Here is a 23,255-nt window from a genome sequence, read left to right as displayed (position 1 = left end):
TATGAAGAAGTTGTAGTGAACCGTTTGGACTATAAGAATACACTGAAAAAATATGTTATTTATTTTCATAGAAAAATCAAACATAAAACTTGAATTTTAAATTACACAAAAACCCCATTTTTAATATTTTTTTAAATTTTCACCATAGAATCTTGATAGTAAAAAGATGTTTGGGACAAAGTTTCATGATGGAGGAATTTTTAATAAAACAATTTTTCTAAGAACAACTTTTGGTCGACTTTCAAAATTTTGATTTTTTGTCAAAATAAATACGTTCTGATGATACAGTAAGCATCTTGAAATGATTCTAAGCCATAATGATTATATGAATAATTTCTCAAGAAGAAGCCATTTTCGAATTATATCGAGTTTAACGCAAAAAATATTGTTTAAATATTAAAATAGGCCATTTTCATAAATACTTGTTTTAAATTATGAATCGTGGTTTACGGCTAACCAGCCGAGTGGAAGTTTAACAACTACCGAAAAGCTAAACATTACATATAATTTGCAATTGGATTAGATGGACAAATTGATGTGAAGATTTGCGAAAAAGTTACACATCTTCTCAGTGAGAATCTAACTCACGACTCCCCGATCTCTAGTTGGGGCGCGTTACCACTACGCCATGAGAGGACTCAGAAACCTCAGCCAACGCAGTTGCTGGCTAGTGTAGTGTGCTATTCCTATACTTAAAAAAACAATGCGCTCTCGGGCTAGGCATTGGATATATATATAGAAAGCGTTGTGTTTGGATGGGCATCTAATTCATCCGAAAGAGGTGCACTTAGGCGGCATCCACAAATTACGTAACGCTTTAGGGAGAGGGGGAGTAGGCTTAAGCGTTACGGCTCATACAAAATTTTTAAAAAATTCATACAAAAAGCGTTACGGACGGGAGGGGGACGGGGTCAGAAATTTCCAATTTAAGCGTTACGTAATAAATGGACGCTGCCTTAGCGAAAAAGGACCACGTGATTATTCAGCTGAAATCGAATTCAGGTTAACTTCTGCGTTCATGAGTCCTCTCATGGCGTAGTGGTAACGCGCCCCAACTAGAGATCGGGGAGTCGTGAGTTCGATTCTCACTGAGAAGACGTGTAACTTTTTCGCAAATCTTCACATAAATTTGTCCATCTAATCCAATTGCAAATTATATGTAATGTTTAGCTTTGCGGTAGTAATTTTCATAAGTTATACGCGTTTCTCCATTAATGATAACACGTTTTCGTGAGTAAAGACCATATTTCTTTCCACTTACTTATTATCCTTGATGATGAGAAAAAATCTTATAGTCCAAACGATTCACTACAACTTCTTCATAGAACATTTTTCTTTAAAATCAACAGTTTCGGAGTTAGAATTTTTCAAATAAGTTGCATGTAAAAATTTATAGGCCATTTTCAAAAGTTACACTTGAGTCAAAATGATCATTTTTTCTATGGAAAACACTTATTCTACCATACCAAAAACATGTGCAAAATTTAATCCAAATCGAAGACTATCGAGCACGATCTTTATTTTTTTCGACTCATTCTGGATGAAATTCGAACTTGTAGAAATCCCCCTCACTTTCAGAATGTAAAAGTTTTATAGGGATACTTACTCTCGTCCAAAAGACTCTGATAATAATAAACGAAATTTTGATAATGTGATACAAAATTAAGAATATTTCACAAGATTTATCAATATTTTGAATATTTCCGAGTGTACTGAACTTGTGGTTAGTCCATTTAAAAACATTGATGAAAGCTTAAGAATGAAATATAGGGTAACCAATATATTTTGGACCCCTATATATTTTGGACCCCCTGGGCCATTTTCCTGCAAATTTCCCAGTTTAAATCGAAAGACCAACTCAATTCGCATGTCATTTGGAAAGATAGGACTATTCCGCACTTGCATCAACCGTTTTTACGTAGAAAATGTGTTTATTTTATCAGAAATAAATTAAATTGTATCGGTTTATCCATGCAACCGTTACAACATGTTACACACAGAAATTGAAGCCGTCAGAAATTTGTAAAATGTAAACAAAAACTTTTTTCAAATTTTGGAACTTAAACGGTAGAATTCCTTCGGTTTTCCATTGCCAATCGATTGATTAGACTATGGGCAAGAATATTATACAACCAGTGTCGTGGACTTTGTCACCAAACGATAAAAATATCGGGGGTCCAAAATATATATTTTATGGGTCCAACATGTATTGGTGTGTCCAAAATAATGAGAAACAGTGCTTCAAAATTCAATTATTTTCGACGTTTTTTGGATCCTAGATGACCGTAAGGGCATTTTTATCTCTTAGAGGGAGTTTTTCTCTACATTTTGACATGTTCTTTGACCTGATTATGCTGGGAAATTGATTAATTGAAACAAAAAGCTAAAATCACTTCCTTAGGGGGTCCAAAATACGACCGTTACCCTATCGGTCTTGTTTTGGTAATTCAAGGGTTCGCGGTACAAAGTCCTTGTTACTGGCAACAGTTTCTGAAGTTGAATCTATTTTAATGCAATTTTAGAGATAATTTTCCGTTCTACAGTTGAACAGAAGTCTACCGCAGCTGTCACTTTACTGATTTTCACAAAGCATCATAGATCGGCTGCGATGATACCTTGGAAACCACGCTAATGACTGTTGTTTTCTTTTGTTCTTCAATGCTTTGGACTCTACTAGCATATTTTGATTAGACGGCTTCCTTCAATGATACAACGATTTTCAAGCCTGCGGTAGAACTTTGACAGCTGCGTTAGAACTTGGCGGCTACCGCAGAATGGAAAATTTTCAAAAGAACCGTAAAACACTTGAACTACACTTGAAGCCAGGATAACAGTCATGAGTATTAACTCAACAAGCACTATTAAGTACTGGTAATTCAAGGACTCACGTGAATTCTAATTACTAAACAAGTTTTCTAGCTTGATTCGGTTTTGCTGCTAGTACAAAGCCCCTTTTTAGTATTTTTCTGGGACTAAACTAAAAGCGAAACAAGGATGGGACTAGAGTTCCGTTGCTTGGTCAAATATTAGTAGTACCGATTTGTTTCCTCAGATTAATTAAATTGATTATGTTTGCTAAGGGGCGCGCCTTCGCTGAGATGTAAGTCTCTATGAAGGGTGTAAATAGCGGGACCTTTTCATCATATTGGATTTTTATCAATCTCTGAGAAATCAAAACAAGAACTGTACATAAATCGATGCTTCATTACCTATCCATGGAAATTGAGTAATGCGACATGCACTATACACTAAGGATAGAGTAAAGTGGGGCAAAAGTTCGAGTGGGGTAAGAGTTTCTTTTTAAGATTTCTAGCTCAATTCAAAACAAATCTTATAAATGTCATGGTGATTCGAATGCTATTCAAGCAAGAGACTTTCACTCCAAATATCATAAAAATTGATTGAGATATGGAAAAGTTATGGCTATTTGTTGTTTTTCGACGTGAATATTGTAATTTTTGGTCAAACTTTCGTTGCATGGAACCAATTGAAGATAAAATCTTTTTCAATATTTTATGTAAGGGCGTTCCGAGGCCTAACATAAGGTTGCTTTGTGGTGTATTAGTTTTTGCATAAATGCTTGAAAACAATTTTTGGCCCATAGTGGGGCAAAAGTTCGAATCAGCGGGGCAAAAGTTCGACCCATGTATAAAATCACGGAAAAATTTGCAAATTGCCTAAAATCCACATGTTATCTTCAAATTTAGTTAAATTTGTCTGATCGTGTGAAAACTGTCACCAAAATTTTACATTTCCACTTAGTTTTACAAAAACCTGCTATTATTGAGTATATTACAATCAACCCGGTTTTGGGCAATTTTTTGATGAAAATTTAGTGTGTATTATTCGTTGAACTTAAGTTTACGGCTGGTGTAAAATATGCCTGTCATAAAAGGATCGATATTTTGTGTTTTAGCCAGCGAACTTTTGCCCCACACTAGAATCGAACTCTTGCCCCACCGGTGGGGCAAAAGTTCGAATAAGACAATCAATTTTGAAATTGTTATAACTAAAAATGGGTAAATATTTTGACACAAGTTTGTTCAGCAAAATTATAGCCAATATGTTGCTGGTTCACTGTATGGTATTTGTTTTGTTTTAACTGCTATTGTTTTCCTGGAAACTTTGATTATACCACTAAGGTCGAACTTTTGCCCCACCTTACTCTACGGGTAATGTCACAATAGATCTAAATAATGGTCGCAGTGGCGCATCCAGATAGAGAAAAAAAAACCAATTGTGTAGATTTCAAGCCAAGAATTTTGCAATATTTGAGGAAAAATCAAATATAGTTTCGTTGTAACAGATCAAGCTCAAAATAAAAAATCTTGCTCAATTAAAATGCAAATATCAAATGCGGGAACACCGCGGTAAGATTTTTCACAAGAAATGCGATGTCGAAAATAGATTTTTTGCAATTTCTCATCGTAATAGGCTACTTTTCATCATGTCAATCTGTCATGAAACGGCCTACTTTCCTGCACTGAAGTATGCAGTGCGGGAATAGTCATTACGCAACTGAAACCAGTGCTGTAATGATTCATTACGCAAAGCTTCCTCATTACGCAACTGTTTTGAGAGCTTTGTTTTCCAACCTACCGAACACTCATAGAATTCCAAGAGATTAATAACCGAAATCCCATTCCCACCCGAATTATAGAGTTCTTACCAGATTTATAATATTTCCACAATACTCCTAGAATGGTTTTTAAAATTCCAGAATTATCATAACAAATCTACAATGCCAATCGAAATCCCAAAGTTCTTACAGGAATTCCAAAGGAAATCTGAGAATACGGGATGTCATTGACTACAAATTCAGAATTACTTCACAAATATCTGAATTCCCATCGACATCCCGAAATTCCTAGAAAACAGTATAATTATCGTAGCATTCACTACCCAAAATATAGTAAACCCAACGAATACATTTTATTCATACCTCTTTCTTAGATGCCCATCCAAACACAACGCATAATAACAATCGTGAAAGGTGATTATAAAATGAAGCCAAACTTTGATTTTTCAAGTGCACAAGACTGGAGAATCTGATAACAGTTCGCGTTAAAAATCAATCAAATTACTGGCTTGATGGTGGGATAAATTTTCAACGCGGAGCGCTGTTTGGTTCTCAAGTCTTGTGCTCTTGAAAATGTTATGTGTGGCTTCGTTCTAAGTTTACCTATTTTGAACATAAGCATAAAAAAGTATCACATAACCAGTTAGATTAACAAGATAGGTGACTAACCCACTTGGGGGCTTCCTTAGCCGAGTGGTTAGAGTCCGCGGCTACAAAGCAAAGCCATGCTGAAGGTGTCTGGGTTCAATTCCCGGTCGGTCCCCAGGATCTTTTCGTAATGGAAATTTCCTAGACTTCCCTGGGCATAGAGTATAATTGTACCTGCCCGCGATATACGAATGCAAAAATGGCAACTTTGGCAAAGAAAGCACTCAGTTAATAACTGTGGAAGTGCTCATAAGAACACTAAGCTGAGAAGCAGGCTCTGTCCCAGTGAGGACGTTAATGCCAAGAAGAAGAAGAAGAAGAAGTGACTAACCCATGATCCACTTTTTTGGTACATATATTTTTGTGGTCCCGAATGATAATTAAATTATATTGAACGATGAAAAACTTTTCGGTAGATTTGTCTACAAGAAAAACTAAAAAAAAAATAAGTAGCAAATCAATAACAAGTTGAGATATATTACAGTCAACTCTCCATAAATCGATGTTGAAGGGACCATCGAGTTAGGGAGGTATAGAGTGCAATTGCGATCGAGGTAGCCATGAAAACCAACTTTTACTATGGTTCTCTAACTCGATATCGAAATACGAAATATCGAGTAAGGGCTAGTTTACTGTTGCTCAGATTAGTATGTGATTTATATAAGTTTGCTATTTTCTTCTGATCAGAATTTGTCTTGAAACAAAATGATAAAAAAGTATTTCAAACTGTTTTTAATAATTTTAATGAAAACTTGAGAGGCGCTCCTTATTACATCAAGATTCTCTTGACTCCATCACCCTTCAAGTCCGGGCCTCTTTTACAAGCGCTGACTAGAACATAAAGAAAGCGATTACACTCAATGGGGTTGTTTCTGCGAGCTTCCGGAACGATTAGATGGGACTTCCAAATCGATAGCGAGTCTTTGTTTCGCAGTCAACAACAGTTTATTGACAACAGACGGTTTTGTTGACTCTCTCGTTAGACAAGGTGAAGATCGTCATACCTGCTCTTGTTGAAGAAGTATCCAACTACGCAGAGGAATAGTAACACCTCCACGATGCCGATCATTTTGAAACTTTGTACTCGGCGTCTTCTCGTGTAGAATCAATGAAAACACCTGTTCACACACAATCCAGAGATATCAAGCGTCGGCTTTTTTCTTCGGTACAATCATACCCTTCTTCAGCGGAAGATTTTCCCGACGACGACGACGTCGATCAACGCAAGAGAGCTTTTCTGAATTCACCACACTCACTTCGCTGTTCACCACAGCCAATTTTCTTCACACACCAGCCGAGGTCTTCTCTCGTCAATGCAATTGGGGGTACCCTTCGTGTCGTACCCAAATCATTCATGCGCGAAACCGAAAGGGAAATTCGACGCCACACACTTGCACCGGAAACCTTCGCTTTGAACGGGGTGTGGGGTTGCTTGACCCCTTTTTATTTTCGGATCCCCCGAGTCTGCGACCCAGCAGATATAGATGATCACGCCACCGCCGCCGAATGACGATCACTTTTGGCACCGGTTCAAAATTTCACCACTGACTGACCGATCGTCCGGACCGAAGTACCGAAGCGCGCCTTATCACCGACCTATGAACAACTTTGCACGACAAACTGACCAAGGGCCAAGAATCAATCCACTTCCGATCCGAACATGGCGACCCGCGAAATGCGACTGAAAATCTGCGATGAGCAGCGCCAATGTTTTGTTGCCTTGAGTAAATCGCACGGGTTGAAAGTGTGAGTAAAGAACGCTACTACATACTACTCGCCGTCGAGAATACTTTGGTTCGTCGCGTACCTTTAAGTATACAGCCAAACGGGCGAGCTGAGTAGGACTGATAAGTACACAGAAGTATACTAAAGGCTGAATAGGAGTAAATCGGAACGCCCTTCGTGCGTCGCTAATACGTCTCTGGAGTGGGACAGATGCTACCCGTGGTCAGTAGCATCCGCAATGTGTAACTACTAAAAAACGATAACGGCGCCGGCTGTGTCCGAATGCAGGTCAATTTGGGAATGGAAGGGATTTTGGGGATTGTTTTAAGGAAACCGATGAATCCTCTGTACTTAACTAAGAAACCACTGTTAGATTGGATATGGGACTGCCTTTATTTAAAGAATCCTTAGGAATTCAGTAATATTTTTGGGTTTCGGTAAAAAAAATTAATGATTCCATTAAGATTGTTTTTTTTTTTTGTAATTTCTGGGATTTCAATGAATATATTGATATTCCAGAAAAAAAGAGAAGGCGGTGCGCGAAAATGGACGGACGTGTAAAATTTTGCTGCTGTCAATTCGTCTCGAGAAAGTTTGATTTTTTGGGTTTTTCTTGGACAAAAAAGTATATTTTATTTTGTTTAGAAGTTCGTTTGAAGTGTTCAGTGCAGTGCAGAGAGAAAATTAATTAGACTAGTGTCGATATATATCATTGATATTTGAACCGAGAGGGTACTAAGGGTTCATTCACAAATTTAATAACGCCAAAAATGATCATTTTTGGATCCCCACCAACCCCGCACGTAACACATTTTATATGAATACATTTCGATTTTCATAAGCGCTGTACACACTTAAAATAAATCGCAGTATCCTGTGAAATAAATCACCGAATTCGAATTGTAAACAACAAAAATACAGATTTTCCTGTGAAAACTATTATTATACCGAAAAAATCCGTGAAATCGACTATTTTACCGTAACAAATCCGTGAAACAAACAATTTTACTGTAACCCTGTGAAATACTAACGAACAGTTCGGTAAAAGCATTATTTTCACCGAACTTCTGTGAAATCGTGTGACAGCCGCTCTGGCAGGCATGAGCTTCCTTTTGTTTCAGTTTTTGCACACCATTATCAAGCAGTGAAAGCTGGCTTAGTGGTAGCAGGCCTGCTTCCTGATCGAAAGGTCGGGAGATCGATTCCTGGTTGAACCGTTTTCTTGTTTTTCTTTATGATTTTGTTCAATCATTTTACAGATTGTTCGGTGATTCAGCTGTTGAGATTACGGTGAAATTTCACCGTAATCCGTATTTTTGTTTAAGTGTGTATAACATCTTAAGGACATCAAACCACCCCCTTTAGCGTTATGAAATTTGTGAATAGGCCCTAAGGTGGCTGCCACCGGGTGTTGAGCAAAAAGTGTAACGCTAGTTTTCTTGATATTTATGGTGTCGACTCAATTTTGAAAATAAAATTCCCTGACTTTCCCTGACCTTCCAGTCCTTTCCAAGAAAAATTCCAGACCACTGAATTGGTTGATTTGAACCAAAGACGAAATGTTAGTCGGGCTCAGATTAATCACGTACCACTTCTAGTACTACATTTGGTCCATTGGTACTACAAAAGTTACCCAAGTTTGGCATATCACAGTACACATTTCACGGTATTCTAGATTTTGATCTAGGATACTCGACTTTAGGATTTTAACTGTGATTTTGTGACTTTTGCTAAACTACGAAAGCAACAAAATCACAGCAGGATTTTATTACTTTATTACTATTACTTCAAGCGCCATACATTTTTGAGCAACTACTAGGAACATGGGAGTCTTTATTTTGAATTTGTTTAAGGTGAAGATGAATCGAAGCCAAACCTCAAATTTTGAAGAGCACAATTCTGGAGAACCAAACAGCCGTTTAAGCTGAAAATTTAATCGATTGGTCACCACCAGCTAGTGACCAATCGATTAAGTTTTCAGCCTAAACGGCTGTTTGATTCTCTAGATTTGTGCTCTTGGAAATTTGAATTTTGGCTTCGATTCATCTTCACCTTAATCCGTGATAATTACTATATGTACAAGAAGATAAATATCTGAATATTTTTACATAATGTATATTTTTATGGGTTCCGGGTCATTTGGCCGAATGCTATTTGGCCGAATGCCGTTTGGCCGAAAATGAAAACAAAAGTGAACTACAGTTAGCATGGATTTATTATGAATTTCAAAAAACTTATCCAGCTTATTCATAAAAATAGGAAATATCATCATTGATATACATAAGCTTTTTAGTGTTAGTTGAAGAAACAGTAGAGCTGAAAGAAGAACATCCTAAATGTAAGCAGTTGTTCAATGCTATGCTAGTGCTAATAGCCACCAGCAGATGTTTTGGCATAGCGTTTGTAGTTAACTTTTGACAGTAACTGAAACAGTTTAAAACTTATTCGTCCTTCTGCTGGATCGGCTTGCTTCGATCCCTCGAATCGTACTAAGTAATATATGTCATAGTTCTGACATCAACAAGTCTTGGCTTCTTCTTTTCACAACGGAGAAACAGTGTACTTCTTTGACGTAAGTGTTCACCGAGTCGTTTATTGCTATATTCAAGAAACGGTGCAGTGTTCAGTTCCCAAGTTGTAATTTTAATCTTGGAGGAGAATGACATCTCATCTACACCCTTAAAAATAATGAAAATCTCTCCGGACGTAATTCACATTATGACTGAATGGCACATTATGTAAGTGATGAAATGACGTAAAAATGGGTTCTGAAAGATGTATTGAAAGAAAAATGTAATTTTACATGATGAAGGACATGAAAACGATGCCGCTATGATTGACATTTCCCGAATCAGTCACCATAGTATTTAAAATGAGACACAAATTCACGTCATTTGGCTCGCTTCTTTTATGTGCATCCAAAAGACGTAAAATCGCATGATTTTTTCGGAGTGTGTAAGTTAACCTTGAGCTTAAAAAATATGTTTTAAAAAGAACGTATTTTAAGATTTAATTAAATTTATTATGAAAAATATTTCCCTCTTGAAAGAACAGCCTATGAACAAAAGAAGGATAAATCTCTTATGAAAATTAAAACAAGTGCAATGCATATAATAATTTATTTCACCAGTACAACAACAAAGAATTGCCGATGATTTAAAGAAGGAAAAATTCCCAATTAAAATATAAGGTCAATCATTGCCGATAGTTATGGAACCAGTATAACTAGAAAGAATAATTTCTGATGAAATCATTAAAAACACTTGAGACCCTATTACACCATTGGTAATCCAGTGGCGAATCAATCATCACCTCAGTGTCTTAACGTGAAGTGTGGAGTTCACAACTTCGTCCTGAATAAAAGGGTCGATGTTATCATTCTCTTGGAGCTCTTATATAGTGACAAACATGACGTCCCGTCACATCATAAAAATCAACAAATTAATCAGCTTATCAGTTATTGGGTCACACTTATGAATCCTACACATCAGCGTTGTAGCAATTTGATTTTTTTGTTCATGATTCGGCCAAACGGCATTCGGCCAAATGACGTTCGGCCAAACGGCATTCGGCCAAACGGCGTTCGGCCAAATGGCCGGCCACCTTTTTATGTTATAGACCGTATGAATAAATTGAGCAAAAGCTTTTACTTTACTCAAAAACATCTATTAGATAATTTCCTAGAGGGTTTTTTAAAGCTAGTTTGATTAAACTGGGCACTTGATAATTTTCCTTTAAAGCATAAAGATTCGTATGCATAAAATGGTAAAACCTGATTAAATACATATTCTGAAAATTCTGGGTCACTCAGTTGAAATCTTCAAGCGCGAAAGTTAGATACTTAAATACCTCAGAAATGATTCCACAAATTTCAGACATAAACGAAAACTGTGACACCTTCCGCTACCAGAGTATACTTTTTAACTTATACGCAAACTATAAAGATACACCATGCTTTTTTTAGTGAAATTCGGACAGCTTTCTTTTCAGGTAAAATTCCCATGTTTTGTCGAAGAACTAGTACGAAGAATAGCTTCAAATAATTAAACAGTGATTTCCAACTTAGAACTCTCAAACGTATTTTTTCAGTTAAATGTTGCTGCCAACACTGCTCCGCGGTGTCGACGCAACTCATATTTTCCAGGAACCCTTCTAAGATTTCCACCACAAGCTTCTAAACGTTTTTCTCTACGCATATACCTTCAATACCAGATGATACTATTTCATAAACTGTTGCTCTAAAAATTCCACTAATCAAATCTCCAGATGCTTCTCTAATTTTTTTTTGAAGAATTCCGTCATTTTTTTAAAAATCACGGATTTTTTCCCCAAAACTCATTCATTATTTTTTTCAATTTTTTTTTTTGCGATTAGGGTAAATTATGTATTTTGGACAGGCTAAGGATATGTCTGGAAACGGCGATCGATTAACTGCCTTAGATACTAATATTTTATTATATTATGATACTTATATGCTTAATGTATCATTGTTTTCTGAGTTTCTGGAGAGAAAAAGCTTACAAACTGTAGCAATAGGTACCAAAATAGCGTTTTTTAATTGCCTGTCTGTTATACATTTCGGCCATCAAATATACATTTTGGACACCCTCATGTGAATATAATTTGGACAGGGGCGTTATCTCACTATCTATTCAATGGTTTCTTAAAAGGACGATCATATCATAATGTTTGAAGAGTTTACATGTGACTTATGCATTTTTTCGCTTATTGGATGTGTATATTAGTGATAATCAATAATTTCATTTAATGGAAGCAAATATCATCAGATCCACGAAATACGCCTGCAAGTATACATGCATGCGACATTCCAGTGCGTTTCATCAGATGGCCAAATTATATCAACTGAACAAAAACCGTAATATATTTTGGACACCACCTGATTTATGCCTTATATACTAACGTTAAGATTTTAGATGAACTTAGCTTCAATTTTAGACATATTTTATCATATTGCCGCCTTTAAACTTTTTATGAATGCCTATTCTGAGCGCTATTATTGCGTTTAAAGTATGTTCTTGAAACATACATTCTCTTGCATTCGTAGGTTTCACAGGTGTTCTTTTGATACAATTTACAGTTTTGATATTTTTGAAGCCAATTTGTAATTGTTATGAAATTGGCCATCATTATTAAGTAGCATAGTGTATTAATAATGCAATACATGATTTTCCGTACATAAATTCCTCATCATCTCATTGTAAATGAGCATAGAACAAGCAGCCTGTCCAAATTATATGCATGTCCAAGTTATATACGCTACCCTATTCGTTACAGCTTATTTGTTACTACACTTTTTTACTTTGGAGCAAGTTTTACATTATGTATATGAAAGAAAACTTATTGAATTTTAATACTTCACGATGCAAAAAAAACACTTACCAATGCAAAAAAAAAAAGAAATACTAAAAATCACTAGCGAGGCGAACAAGTTAAACTCTAATATTTTGCTAATCTTGTGACAAATAGGCCTATTTCATTTGCGAACTTCAAACTTCTTCAGTTTCGAGTACTTTTTTTTTGTTTTAATTCATATTTTAGACTTCCGCGATTTGATTCTAGGTTTTCTTCCCCGAAGTATTCATCTGAAGAATAATTCATTACATAATTGATCTAATAATAAGAGGTTTGATGTCTTTTTAAAACTGGTCGTGCCTCCAGCAACGCAGTGAGGAAGTGGTCCAAGAATCTTTCAACCAATTCTTTTATGTGTATCTTTTAGAAATCTTAAAATAATGAGTATCGAAGAAATTTATTAAGACCATTTTTCTTATATTCCTTCCTAGCGATTTTCTGGATTCCTAAAAAAATCTTTCGAGTAATTATTTGAAAATTTTTCGGAGTAATTTCTTTAGTATGTCCAAAACAGGACAAAAACAGAAGTTAACAGGTGGATGACGGTGTAGAATTTACTCTATTGCATGAGCTGCTTATGATGACCGAACCCATTAGTAGATCGCAACGTTTTACCGAACTACTGTTTTAAGTTATTTCAACCAAAAAAAAAAAAATTCCCTGACTTTCCAGGTCAAAAAATGGATTCCCTGACATTCCCTGACTTTCCAGGTTTTTCCAGGTAGTCGACACCCTGATAGGTGTTTTTCTGGTGATTTATATGGGATCTTCAAGGGTCGTGGTGCAATTTCGCAGTCAAAGTGTGTGGATTTGGTGGAGAGCAAGTTGAAACTTGTTTCTGGAGATTCCAAAACCGTTCTGTTTCGCCCTCAGCGGGATGGCAGATGCGGGTCCGGCATATATCTTTTCTCTGCCACAGAACATGAGAGACGCCTCTTACAGAGTCTATGACTGCCGCTCAGCTTGACAGCTCTGATTTAAATATTTTGATTTTGAGAAAGAAAAACAAGTAAGGGCTACATCAACATTTCTTCCCCGGGAAAAGCGATATTCATACGTTTAGTTGTCTTGTTTAAGATTGAATTAAGGTTTACTCCCCAGCCTTGTTTCTGGAAAGCAGTCTAAATGAGATTATCAAAAAGAAACATGAAAATTGCTAGTATTCAACCTACGAAGTATACCGTAACTACGCTAACGTTTCAATGAACATAATGATATTCCAATGAGTATCTTGCAAATTTGTGAAAATATTGTATGTGCTTGTCAATTTGGTATGAATTCAGGAATTCAGGTGGGTATGTTCAGATTGTTATGGGGATTGTAGTGGTGGTAATTTATGGAATTTAGAAAAAATCCCCTCTGTATCCTCAGGATTCTCAACGAAACTCTAAGCATTCTTATTGATATTCCAGATATTCTCAGCGTAATCTCGAAGATTTCTGCAGATATTCAAAAGATTCTTACCAGAATCTTTGATTTCTCTCTGAATACCAAATATTATAAAAAGATTTTAACTAGAATTGCTTTCGTTCACAACAGATGGCAAGAATCCTGTCTCAAAGATTCCTAACAAAATACCAAATATTCCGATCGGAGTTTCAAAGATTTTTACAGGATATCGAAAGATTCGTAACCGGAAGCCCACACATTCCCACCTGAATTGAAAATCCCCCTGATGCCCAGAATTTTTACTAGACTCCTAAAATTACAACAAGAATTCGAAAACAACTACTCGAATGCAATAATTCTTACAAAAAATATAAGATCGGCTAACAGAATTTCTCTAGTGGCTCGGTAGCTTTTAACGATGCGCTGTTTGTAGTACCGTTTTGTCTCAAATTCCGAACAGACTCATATTCCGAACACTCGGTTTTTGTATGGCGATATGATTGAAATGTTTCGCTGAAATATGTCATCAAATTACCAGGAAATGGCATCAATTACAATTCAATTTTAACTCCTTCCAATCTATTTTATACCTCGGGAATAGTGATGATTTTCTAGTTCGTGACGAGTTAAACTAGCTCAGATAGATTCATTAGCAAAATTATTCATTTGAATACGATTTATTCGCGCTGTTCGGAATATGAGACAGAATGAGATCAGTGTTCGGCATTTGAATCAAAATGTTGTTCCATACTTTAGCGTTACAACAATACTAAACAAGTTTAAATAAACATTTTCAACGGCACACCCAACAGCTAACACTTGGGTTTTGCGGAGAAATTGAAATTTACACAAATATCAGCTAATTTATGCCCATCAGATGTGTTTGAAGTCACTGTTGGCCTTAAGTGTTCGGAGTATGAGTCAAAACGGTATCTTCGAAAGGTGTAGTAAAATAAAATGGCTAGAACATATTCCACCCGTGTTCTACATGTAGCGTTTACTACAGTCGCATCTCGATATCGAAGGGACCATCGAGATAGGGGGAGATCGAGACAAAGAACATTAATTTAATGAACACTAGAGTGAAAATCACTCCGTTACTATGAAAATAATAAACAAACAAACTTTATTTCGAGTTTCCAAATTGTTCTGAATAATTTAAACCTGGTCTAGTAACCTTTGATAATGTTCATATCGACATATGGAGAAAAAATTGGAACAAAATATCAACAGGCATACATCAAATTATGGAGATATCGAGATAAGGAGGATATCGAGATATGGAGAGCGAAATCGTATGCAGAATGAAGGGACCGAAGCAATCATCGACATAGGGAGAGATATCGAGATGTAGAACATCGAGATGTGGAGAGTCGACTGTACCTAGAATAGAGTTAACCGAGTTAACCTCACTTTTTTGACATTTCAGCGGGATTGTTTACAAGGTACGATATGCAAAAAACTTCCGGTTGAAAATGATATAGGTCAGAAAACATGATTGATGTTTTCCAATATTCTCATGAAAGCGATCGTTTGATTGTCAATTCATAAAAATTCAGTCGAAAAACAGGTTTAAGAAGTTTTACATAAAAACTTAATCCGTGTAAACAATCCTTCTGAATTGTCAAACGCCACCTTCACAACGTCATCTTACAGTGTTCTATGTAGTCATTCACTCCGCCCAATGGTTTGTCTACACTTCTACAGAGAGAACAACTGGTGCAGGTTCGATCTAATTAGTCGATCGCGTGCAGAAACAACAGAACAGAACAGAAAGCAACCGCAGCTGTTCCATGACTGATTCTCACAAAGCATCATAGATCGGCTGCGATGATACCTTGGAAACCACGCTAATTACTATTGTTTTCTGCTGTTTTTCAAAATTTCAGACTCTACAAGCATACTTTGATTAATTAGTTTCGTTCAATGATACAATGATTTTCAAGCCTGCGGTAGAACTCTGACAGCTGCGGTAGAACTTGGCGGCTACCGCAGAACGGAAAATTTTCAAAAGAAACGCAATACAAACACCTGAACCACCCGGAGTGATCCGGTTACAAGTTGGCTGAGATTCTAAAGATGCCTACAACAACAGTTTGTCGAGTGCTCAAACCCTACAAGGACACCCAGGGGTCTAAAAACCAACTGAATTGTCTTACGTAATTAATGGACCGCCCCTTTGCTACAAGTCGTACAAAGCCAGTAAACATCCGAACTGACTCATGAAGTAGAATTCCGTAGACACAAAGCGTACAAGACTCTTGTACGATCGGGCTGCACATTGATAGATGACGAAACATACGCCAAACTCGTTTTGAGCAGCGTGGGGATGTGCCGGGAAGATTTAAGTTAGGGAAGAGCTTCATAACTTGGCAATTTATTTGCAGTTGCCAAGAAACGGAACCATCCGTCGCATCCTCGACGATGACATTCCAAGTTTCGAAGAATGCCTGAAAAAGCGTGTATTACTGTTCATTCACAAGTATAGGAACAAAGTCATATTTTGGTGTGATTTGGTCAGCTGCTACTACTCCAAGGTGTGGAATGCTGCCAACAAGATCGATTGTGTCTCTAGGCAAATGAATCCTCCGAATTGTCCGAAATTTAGAAAAATAGAAAAACACTGGGCAATTTCAAAGCGGCAGTACACCAACCATTAAATGGAATTTTTAAACTTATTGAATCCCGAATTACAGGCCTTTCTGTGCGTACCAATTTACTTTTAGTCAGCCTTTAAGGCGACGCAACAGGAGAAACGAAGGATAGCGACTGCGCTGTCGATTGAGTGCAGCGCGCGATTTTCCCATGATGCGTCTTATCAATGTGGGAGTCCTACATAGGTGCCTACTGATGGCGTGTGCAGATCTTGCCAATCAATCAGCGCTGAAGGGCGTCAAACATTTCGTGAGTACAACGTGATACAGATGGTGGTGAGATAATAGGACAAGCCTTCGACGGTTTGTGTCGTTTGGGCATCGATTGAAAGCTGCGCTAGAATGATCATCACTATTATAGCTTTGATATTGTAGTTTCTCACTAGTTTGAGGTTTCTGAACAGTCCATGATGTCCTGAGACCTTCGTAAAATTTTCTTAAGATGTAATGATAGGATGAACCTCGAAAGCGTATTGTGAAGTATTGCAGTTTGACGTTCCTCCGGCATGTAAACTTCATGTCGAGCCCTATTTCTTCATAGACTCGATAAGTATAACTTGTAATTCATGCAACGCCGCCAGATGTCATTGGTATTAAACGATGGGTATTATTTTCAGCATTCTAAGTTCTCCAAAAGCCCGACATCTTTCAACGTTCAAGATTCATGACCGTACCGGTCACCGGAAGGATCCGTGTAGTATTCGAGAGATTTGCCTTTAGCTGGTTCCGATTACTACGGCACCAGCAACATTTACGAATATTTCAAGTTGACAACCCGTAAAGGATGTTGAAAGCAATCCGTACGTTCGATATCGATCCTTTTAGCGTTTGAAGAATCAGTCTAATCAGTTTTGTCGGAAATCCATGTTCTATCATTATTTGTCACTTTTAATTCGTTTCTTTTCGCTGTATCATTCGTTTCTTTGCAATCAATGAACAGATGATGGATCGCATAATTCCCAGGTAACAATGGTTGCTGAATAACCATTTTTTAGCTGAAAAGAGGCTGTATAAACAGCATTTTAGCTGAATAAGCTGTTATGTTACTTGGGATGGACTCCCTTAACTTATCCCTCCCAATTTACAGAGAGGAGCACAGACTGAAGTGCTTCAATTACAGAGGGATTACCCAGCTTAATTCGGTGTACAAAATACTGTTGCGCTTCCTGTTCAACAAACTGAGACCACTCGTAGAGTCCTTCGTCGGGGAATTCCAGGGTGGGTTTCATGAGGGCCGCACGAAAACGGACCAGATGTTTATCTTGCGAATGATCTTAGATAAATTCCGGGAGTATAACTTGCAGACATCTGTTCATTGATTTCAAAGCGGCGTACGATTCAGTGAAAAGAAATTAGCTGTTCCAGATTATGCCTGAGCATGGTTTTCCAAAGAAACTATGTGGGCTGATACGTGTGATGCTGGATGGTTCGAAATCAGGTGTTCAAATTGCAGACGAGGTGTCAACCTCTTTTGCAACGTTAGACGGATTGGATCAGGGAGACGCACTTTTGAATTTTCTGTTCAACATTGCACTCGAGGGTGCTATAAGGAGATGTGACGTGTACAGAAACGATACTATCAGCACACGGTCGCACATGTTCCTTTGGCATTGCGGACGATACCGACCTTGTTGTAATCGATCGCAGTGGAGGATGCCTTTGTACCTCTGAAGGGGGAATCAGCGATGATAGGCCTGACCATTAATTCTACCAAAACGAAGTACATGGTTGCATGTAAAGATAGAGGTAGGCCTATCCAAGGAGCCACTAGCCCGCAAATTTGAATAATTTCACCCCGTGGTGGAGTTGCCACCGAGGTTATGTTATTCAATCGATTATTTTGTAGTCCGAATAGAAAATAGACAATACTGTCTGATCATCTGCTTTTCTTCTTACTTAAGCCACTACTAAGACAAGATCGCACGAGAGACGGACATGGTTCGATGAGCATACTAACTACCTGAGCTGATCCTCTCAAGCGATGCGACATTTCCTCGGTCGTCAGTTGGTATACGTACTTAGAAGTACATGTCCAACGGATTGCAGCCAGATTGCAGTTGCGTTAAGCACTCGGTAGTCAGGGTACAACCGATTGCAGTCAGCAATTGATGAATAAGCTACTTATTTATATACTACCTATTAAGAAAGCATATGTAAGCAATCGCTACTCGTTTTGTCTGATTTGCACTTTGAGTTTGAAACGGATTTCGACCGGCCGGCATTTGTACTTGGGCACTTTGCGTTGACACATTTCTTGTGCGTTGCGTTCGTCGTACATAAGTTAGGGCTTCGTCACTCAGTGTTTCTATTCTCGTCAGTAGGTTTTTAAAAGCGAGATCTTTTTGTTTTATGAAAAATGATCAACATTCCTGTGAAGGAACATCTCACGTTTGTCATCCAGGAAATGTGACCTTACAGACATGACCCCGGGGAACGAATCCGGACAAAGTCGTACGCTACCCTACATAAACTTATTGCATTATCACAGACGACTATCCGTTCGAGCGAGACGCGCAGTTTCTTCACTCTGATCGCGGTCATCGTCTTCGTTGTCGCTGTCGTCGAATTGAGTGCATTCTCTCTGATATGTTATTGTTGGTATATGGCAATAAACGGTGTGGAGAGTTCCCCCTTTTGCCGCTCTCTTCGGTTCGGGTTATTGTTGAGATGGGTACTATTTTTATCACAACCTTAAATTGCACAGATCGAATGCACTACTATTATGGGGTTTACTTTTGAGATGGTTCATGAATGGTGGTTGAGAATACAGCAGGTTCTACGTACATGAGAGGCTGAATCGAATGTTCTGAGAGCATGATTGTGATGCAAATTCACAACAATCTAGAACTAAATCGATTCACTAAGAATGGAGGCCTAACTAAAATGAAAATCATGAATTCTAGACGTAGAAGAAATTACGGAAAGTAAAAAAAAACTATTTTCAAATTACAAATTGTTTTTTTTAGAAACATGATTTAAAATTGCATTGAATCTCTGTTAGCAAACGTGTCGACTTGAAAGTTTCATCCAAAAGGATTTATTTATTTATTTGGTTTTACATCAATTAACTTGATAAAACCTCGCCAACAATATTTCGCTAATTCAGCGGTTCTCTCCATCAATCCTGGTGCACTTGGTCAATCCACCTAGCTCGCAGCGCCTCAGCTCGTCACACCGTTCTCATGCACGCCGCCGAAGATTGTCATTGGCACTCTGCGTTCGAAAACCCCAAGAGCTTGCAAGTGCTCCTCGAGCATAGTCCACGTCTCATGCCAGTAGAGGACTACCGGTCTTATGAGCGTTTTGTACATTGTGCATTTGGTGCGGGGTGAATCTTTTTCGACAGCAATTTCTTCTGGAGCCCATAGTAGGGACGACTTCTACTGATGATGTGCCTTCGTAGCTCACGACTAACATTGTTGTAAGCTGTCAGCAAGGATCCGAGATATGCGAACTCTTCGACCACCTCGAAGGTATCCCCGTCTATCGTGACACTGCTTCCTAGGCAGGCCCTGTCGCGCTCGGTTCCGCCTACCAGCATGTACTTTGTTTTCGACACATTCACCATTAGCCCGACCCGATAGAAGCTTCGCGTTTGAGGCGGGTGAACAAATCTGCCACCGGTTCAAATTTTCTCTCAATAATATCCATGTTGTCCGCGAAGCAAACAAATTGTCCGGATCTCGTGAAAAACGTGCCTCGACTGTTAAGTCCGGCTCTCCGCATGACACCTTCAAGCGCAATGTTGAACAGCATGCTCGAAAGTTCATCATCTTGTCGTATTCTCCGGCGGAGTCTGAACGAACTGGAGATCTTGTCCGTTGTCGAGCGGCCGTCGATGAAATCTGCTTGACTTCCCACTAACTTGTTTGCAATTGGTGATAGACGACGGAAGATAAGCTGGGATAGCGCATTGTAGGCGGCGTTTAGAGTAGTGATTGCACGATCATTTTCACACTCACGTTTCTCGCCCTATTTATAGATAGGGCATATAACGCCTTGCTTCCACTCCACCGGTAGCTGTTCCGTTTCCCAGATTCTCCTTGCCTGCGGCCTTGTTGTTTTTGAGCTATTGAATAGCATCCCCACCGTGGGAGCTGGTTGGTTTCCACTGTGCTGACGTAGACATCGCCTTTGCTGTCCTGACCCTATGTGCCTGTGTTCTCTGCGCCATTTAAGTATTCATCATAGTGTACCTTTCGATACCTCGCGTCTGTACGTCAAGATCCTCCCATCCTTATCCCTGCACATTTCAGCTCGCGGTATGAAGCCTTTGCGGTATGCGTTCGAACTTCTGACGGAATTTCCACCTTTCTTAAGAACGGTACAGCAACTCTATTTCTTGGCCGGTGCTTTTTGTACCTACCGGAATAGGCGGGCTTGTTGTTTCGGCATTAGTCTATATTGTTCCACGTTTTTCCGCGTGACATGCTGCATTCCGCGCAGCATTCTTCTCGACCAAAACCTCCTGGCACATCTCGTCAAACCAATCGTTTTTTGAACTTCTTTCCATGTACCCGACAATGATTTCGGCAGCATCGCTAACGTAATATAGTTACGGGTCATTTGGCCGAACGCCATTTGGCCGAATGCCGAAATTGAAAACAATACTGAACTACAGTTAGCATACATTTGTAATGAATTTCAAAGCTGAATTCCAAAGAATAGTTTATTCTTAAAAAAGGATAAATCATTATTGATATGCAGCTCTTAGTGTTAGTTCATGGAACAGTCAATGCTGAAACAAGAACAGTCAAAATGTAAGCAATTATTTACTTCTCTGCCAGTAATAGCTGCTAGCATAGGTTCTTCAATCTCTCTGATTATTATTTTTTTGAATTCTTTTAAATTAAATAATTTCTAGCAATCACAAGTTTGGCTTCTTCTTTTTACAACGAAGAAACAGTTAGCTTCTTTAACGTAAGTTTTCACCGAGTCGTTCGATCTCATTTTTAATAAGACTCTATGAACGTATAACAAGCCTTATTTCCATTAACTATGGAAAGGGGTCGTCCATAAATGACGTAGCTTTTTAGGGGGGAGGGGGGGCTTCGCGAATTTGTGACGATGTGTGACGAGGGGGAGGGGGGGTCCCAGCTAGTGGACGTAGCATTTTGAATCACGTCGGTAAAATAAAAGGCGCTGAAAAAATGACATACAATTATTTTTTATGAAACTTCTTTTTTCATTGTTTGACTTATAAAATTGGGTTCTAAAGTGATGATTCAGCTTCAAAACATTCATATGACAAGATTGGAAAAAATGTAAGAAATTTTATATTTTCTGTAGTGCAATCAAACAGATTTTTTTATGCTTTAAATAATTTTGTGAACATTATATTCATGTAATAATAAATTTATTTATAAATAAAGATTAAAGATAGATAAATTAATTAAAAATCAAGGCTTTAACAACTTGGAAAACATTGTTTGTTTAATTCATATTTTCTGTTAGAGCATATTTCTTTAAAAAACATATGTTCGTTTTATCAAATATTATATTAAAACAAGATATTCATTCCGTGAATTATGCTCTCAATGTTGCAGAAGATCTCCACCCAATCAACTCATCGATTTGTTTTGATATATCAATGCTCTTGATGGAATAGCCTGAATAAAACTTGATAGAAAAGCCTGGACGACAGATTCGATTGTTATCGAAATTGTTTTATCATTCAATTTTCTTAACAACTCGGTAATTTGAAGAAAGATTATTTTTAGTATTTATTTGTTTCGTTATAGTTTGTGTAGGATTTTTTCAGTATGGGGAACGATAATGAAGTTAAGCTAAAATATCAATAAAGTTGAATAACTTGTACAATTATCGCTAAGATTTTCTGAACATTTCAAATATTACAAGTGTAATCTTTTCTACATCTGGCACCTGATTGCTAAATGGATTGGCATTTGGATGATAATGACGAATATCCATTTCAAATCAAATATATCCTATCTTGATAATTTTCATTAAAATCTATTTCCTAACAACAAATAATTAAAAAACAATTCTCTAAAATAATTAAATTTCTTTTCAACATATTATAACATCTATTGTACGATTGAACTCTAACTCGTTACTGTTAGCTTCATTAATCCAATCAAAGATTTTTAATTTTTTCTATATTTTCAGCTGTAAACTAATTTTTCATGGTAACAACAGCAAAAGTAATAAGATTTAGCCAACAACTTAAACAGGAGAATTGATTTAAAACTGTTTTCCATATTACTTTCGAGCGCTACTGCAAATCAAACATTTATTCGTTAGATTATCCTTACGTTTCAGTCAGTAATTAATATCAAAATCTGTATTGAACTTTTGAATTCCAATTTTTTAACCCAATTGCTAAGGAAAATAAATAAAAAAAATATAGGGGGGGTTGCTTGAAATGCTACGTATTTTCCAAGGGGGGGTATCAGCATTTGTGACAAAGTGCTACGAGGGGGGAGGGGGTGTAAAAAATCAGTGAAAAAATGCTACGTCATTTATGGACGGCCCCAAAATATTAAAATATGAAAAAACAGCCTATAATCTTCTAAAAATTTAAGATAGTGTAATGCGAATAATTCGCCCCCTTGATGCTTTAACTAGATAACTCGAAATTTGATATTTTTGACTTCAATATGTCAAAATATTATTCTCAATTAGATCTGAAAAATATCTACAGCTCATAAGCGTGTGATTCAATATACATAACTTGAAGTTTATTTTCCAATCATATTCTCTGCGAATAACCATCACCTTGTAAAACGGTCACAGTTACAAATTTGCACATCTCAAAATTTTGATTTTCGAGTTATCTAGTTGTAGCATTAAGGGGACGAATTGTTATATCAGTATAACTATAAAGAACTGCCGATTATTTAAAGAAGGTAAAATTTGCAATTAAA

General features: G+C 37.4%; 1 protein-coding gene across 3 annotated transcripts in view; it reads right to left on the bottom strand.

Moving 5' to 3' along the window:
• Nucleotides 1-23,255, bottom strand: part of LOC110681520 (glycerol-3-phosphate acyltransferase 1, mitochondrial-like) — a 110,778-nt gene that overhangs the window by 51,353 nt on the left and 36,170 nt on the right. For 2 of the 3 annotated variants that reach the window (XM_021857470.1, XM_021857472.1), the window contains exon 1: nucleotides 6,232-6,923. The exons of the other annotated variant lie outside the window; for it this stretch is intronic. In XM_021857470.1, coding sequence (XP_021713162.1) covers nucleotides 6,232-6,296 — 65 coding nt within the window. In that variant the 5' untranslated portion in view covers nucleotides 6,297-6,923. Of the gene's footprint in view, nucleotides 1-6,231; nucleotides 6,924-23,255 lie in introns of those variants that run through there. 3 annotated transcript variants of the gene reach the window in all.

This window comes from Aedes aegypti, chromosome 1, assembly GCF_002204515.2.
Source record: "Aedes aegypti strain LVP_AGWG chromosome 1, AaegL5.0 Primary Assembly, whole genome shotgun sequence".
NCBI classification, from domain to species: domain Eukaryota; kingdom Metazoa; phylum Arthropoda; class Insecta; order Diptera; family Culicidae; genus Aedes; species Aedes aegypti.
Note: the sequence above shows the minus strand (reverse complement) of the source record. Positions and strands in the feature narration are given on the sequence as shown.